Source organism: Aptenodytes forsteri, unplaced genomic scaffold (genome assembly GCF_000699145.1).
Source record: "Aptenodytes forsteri isolate BGI_AS27 unplaced genomic scaffold, ASM69914v1 Scaffold162, whole genome shotgun sequence".
In the NCBI taxonomy this organism is placed as follows: Eukaryota; Metazoa; Chordata; class Aves; order Sphenisciformes; family Spheniscidae; genus Aptenodytes; species Aptenodytes forsteri.
Genome location: NW_008795132.1, coordinates 140721 through 145175, shown reverse-complemented (window position 1 = coordinate 145175; position 4455 = coordinate 140721). Strand labels below are relative to the sequence as shown.

The 4455-nt window shown below is 48.8% G+C and overlaps 1 protein-coding gene across 1 annotated transcript in view; it reads left to right on the top strand.

The window, feature by feature from the left end:
• The window catches only part of ATF7 (activating transcription factor 7), a 67773-nt gene that overhangs the window by 45163 nt on the left and 18155 nt on the right, over positions 1-4455 (top strand). Inside the window, exons 3-4 of the mRNA XM_009278371.2 lie at positions 472-568; positions 4035-4153. Coding sequence (XP_009276646.2) covers positions 472-568; positions 4035-4153 — 216 coding nt within the window. The remainder of the gene's footprint in view (positions 1-471; positions 569-4034; positions 4154-4455) is intronic.

Here is a 4455-nt window from a genome sequence, read left to right as displayed (position 1 = left end):
ACGCCGGGCACCCGCCTCCATCCTGCTCCATAAAGCCACGACCTGAATTGCCGGGCGGGTGCCAGCTCTGTCGCACACCGTCCAAAAAAAGTTGCCTGACCCTTAATAGCGCATAATTCATCCCCTCCATTAGCCAGCAATAAAGCGGCGCATCTCACCGAGCGGGGCGGATTTGCATTTCCTAGATCGGTTGCAGCCACCGCGTGGCCCCGCCGCTTAAAAAAAAAAAAAGGATTATTAAAAATATTTGTCCCCAGTTCCCCAGAAGCCCCATGTAATGGCTTTTTCATTTTGAGCAATGTGTTCACACACCGCTTCTCAAACAATCTGTCCCGCTCTGGTTTTACTTAACGCTCGGCAGCGATTGTGTTACAGTTGCTCTCCGGGCGGCTCTCCCCCACCCTGCTGCAGGATGTACCCGTAAAACACGAAATGCATTTATTCACGATTTTCTAAATTGTTTCATTTCAGAGGTTTACAAACGAGGACCACCTGGCGGTTCATAAACATAAGCATGAGATGACATTGAAATTCGGCCCTGCTCGAACTGACTCAGTCATCATAGCAGGTATGTGGCGTTCAATCCAGGCCAGCTCTGAAAACGGTGCACATTAATATAGCATGACTGCAAGATTAATACCAGGGACCAGATGCACTGAAAAACGTCTCTACCTCCCATAAAAAGCTCTTGTGATCTGCATTTAATCAGGAGGAAAGGAAAGCCAGAGGCTTCCAAGTTTCTATTTTTTTTTTTTCCTTTTTTATGGTAGTATCAGGTTTTGTGGGGGTTGGGGGTTTTTGGGGTGGGTTTTTTTTTTTTTAGCTCTCGCCCTTTTTATTAAGACTGGAAGATTTATGGACAAAAGGTCTTTCACGTTTCTGCATGTGCTTTGAGGACGATGAACAAAATCTGACAAACCCAGCTTCCTCTCCTCAGCCCAGGTGTCAATTTTCTTGAGCTTTTAGGCTAGCAGTTAATAAATTAAAATGCCATCGAGTGCACTGGCTACTGCCGAGAGTGCATTTACAGAGCCCAAATGAGGCGCTCTGGCAGCGCACGGTCAATGCAACCTTTATAAGATTGGGAAAAAAAAACCCCCATGTATATTGTTGTCTGGCAGCAGATCATTGCCGGTTACAGATACTCTCCTGCCTTGTCAGTCCCCTTTCGTTTGGGCTTCTTAAAAGGGCGTGAGGTTTGTGTTACCGCTGGATGAAAAGGCTGTTGGCTGAGAACAAGAAACGAGGAGGAAATGCTTTCTTGAAGCCTCGAGAGTTCATAAGGGGAAACGAAGCGTCTGCTGCGAGAGCCTGGCACCCTTTTCCCAGGTTCATCTCCAGCCCAAATTCGGTGTTGAAGTAGGAAATAGCAATTCAGTTGGTTTCTTAAAGCCTCCAAGTTAATTGTAGCTGTGGGTAGGATTGTAAGAGAGCTCGCGCAGCCTTTGCTGGAAGGGCAAAAAGCTTCTCCCGGGGGAGGGCTCACAGAGACGAAACAGGCTCCCAGAGGGAGAATTAATTTCAAATGGGATCAGGCTAATGGGAGTCGATGGCAAAGAATTTGGGGCAGGGGCTGAAAGAAACCTCAGATTCCTAAAGGTCGTTTTTTCTTCAGTTCGCCCCCTTTGTAAACAGGGTGCACAGCGGGAGGGTTAGCTTTTGCTTGATAAACCCAGGGCGTGCATTGGCCAGGCAGTGATGAGGGGGCAGAAATGGGGTACAGTCCTAGCTCCAGCTGAAGTCCCACCTGCTCTAACAGGGATGCAGCATTAAAAGTCCTCATCTTTGCTGCTCCCAGAGGTGTATGTTCCTCCTGTGCACAAACTCTCGCAGGTAAAACCGTGGGTGGGGATGACACACTTCAGTTTTAGCACAAGGAACAGCAGCGAGGGCAGGTCTAGCCCCCTCTCCCAGCTTCTCCGGGCTGATGCTCAGCGGGTTGCTCCAGGGTAAGCCACAAAGCAAAAAAAAACCCCAAACTTACTTAGCTGTGGTCAGTGCAAGACCAGCCTATTTAACACTAGCTTTCCCTGGCTGAGATCTTGATGGCAGATAGAGCTGCCGGGAGGTTTGCGAGGGCTATAAAGCATGCTGGCTTTGAGCGGTGAGATTAGGGCATGATTGCGGGTGGGGATGACACACTTCAGTTTTAGCACAAGGAACAGCAGCGAGGGCAGGTCTAGCCCCCTCTCCCAGCTTCTCCGGGCTGATGCTCAGCGGGTTGCTCCAGGGTAAGCCACAAAGCAAAAAAAAACCCCAAACTTACTTAGCTGTGGTCAGTGCAAGACCAGCCTATTTAACACTAGCTTTCCCTGGCTGAGATCTTGATGGCAGATAGAGCTGCCGGGAGGTTTGCGAGGGCTATAAAGCATGCTGGCTTTGAGCGGTGAGATTAGGGCATGATTGCCCTACATTCCTCATGTCCTTTTTGTTTTGTTTTTTTTTTTTTTAAGCCACCATTTTGTCTCTGGGTTTTCTTGTTCTCTCCCTCCCTCTTGCTTTGTGCCGAGTCCAGGGCAGCAGCCCGTGTGTTAATGAGCAGGAGGATTCAGCATACATCTCTTGCCGTAACTCCGTGGTTAAGCTAAAGAGAGTCGTAAAGAATTGTTCTCTCTCTGCCGGTTATAGCTGGCAGCAGAGAGGCTTATTTAAATGGGAACACGCACTTCTGGGGTGATGCTGTGGGCGGAAGAGCTGCTGCAATTCCTGGAGGTACAAATTGGAGAAGGGTAGGACGAGAGAGGTTATACGGCTTTGCTTTGTGGCATTGTGAAAACTTCTGCTGGGAGATTTGGGCCCCGGGCTGGTGTGCGCGGCTCGGGAGGACATTGCTAAATGGGGAATGGTCCGAAAAGAGCCCTGAGAGCTGTTAAAGCACTGGAAAAACAGCCTCCTGCCGAGATCTTTAGTTGACGAAGTTTCTTGGTTTAATGAAGAGAGATTTGGGGGGAACCGAAGTGTGCTCAGAGGAGGCCTTTGCTTTATTAACAAAACCAATAGGTAGGGTTTGAAGTCAGACTGGAAATAAAGTGCAGTTCTGCGACAGCAAGGCGAAGTAATGGCCGGAGTCGCTTCCCGAAGGCTGCGGGAGACTCTCCACCACTGGCCAGTTTGAAATCAAATGGGATGTTTTCCGTAGACACTTCAGCTCGAGCACAGCTACTGCGCTCAAACGGGGAGCATCCGTGCCAAACAGCCGATGTTTTATGCAGGAGGTCAGGCTAAACTATCCCAGGGATCCCCTTTGTGCTTAAAAATCTATGTAGTTTTCTGCCAGATGGATTCTTTCGGTGTAATGTGCTCGTGCCGGGCTCCCACTAGTACCTGGACTCCTGACCTAACGTCACGCAGAAAAACGAGGCTCGCTGGGAGCGGGGAGATTTCTTTCTGCTTTATAGCCTGGGTGATGGCCAGAGAGATCATGACTCAACGTGTTAATATGGTGGAAAACTGGCCCCAGAGGGATTGCTTTGGACAGTGGTGGTAATTATTAGCACTCCCACGTAGCCGTCTGTCCTAGGATGCGCGTTAATGTACGGAGCCGGCACAGGGAGGGAAGCGACTCTGCCCAGCTCTATTCCACATCAGCGGTGGAACTGCTCCGATCAGCCGTTTCCCCTCTTATCACTCCCTATTTTTAAGATCTGCTGTTTCAGGGAGATCAAACCCCAGTAATTTCCTTCCTTGCAGCAGCAATTCAGATGAGGTACAAGCAAAACCCTGGGGTGGGAGGGACAGGACACGACCCAAAGGCAGGAATTTCACAGAAATCACCGCACGCCTCTCGCCGCAATGATTTTTTTTTTTTTTTTAAAAACAGCATTTTCCAGAGAAACAAAACCAACAAGAAATTATTTTCCCCTTTCTGAATTGTCACTTGCTTTGCAAACGCGACACACACCTTAGCAGAAAAGCATCCAGCCTTTCACAAAACAGAGGCCACATTTGCTAGGGCTCCCCGGAGAGGACTAAGGTGGTTAAAATGCATTCTCTAGCCTCTCTTTAACCGCTGCTTGGTGTTGCAACCCAAACAGATCAGACTCCGACCCCAACTAGGTTCTTGAAGAACTGCGAAGAAGTGGGACTCTTCAATGAACTGGCCAGCTCCTTTGAGCACGAGTTCAAGAAAGCCACGGAGGATGACGAGAAAAAGGCAAGAGGCAAAGGCCACCGTTGCCGTAAATTGAGCCGGGTGCATATTGTGGGGGCTGGAGAGGGGACGGTGCTGTTCTGATGAAAGGCATATGTTGTAGGGTAACTAAGTGTGGTCTCGGATTTAATATGTTGGCTTACATGGGACTATTTTTGTAACTCGGGTGACTTTGGCTGGCTATCCTGCAATCCGAGGCTTGGTGAGAGCGGATTTTAATGGTTTATTATTCCTTTGGCTTTTCACTTCAAAAAAGAAAAAAAAAAAAAAAGCAGACCCGTTTGCTCTGAGGAAGAAAATGAGAA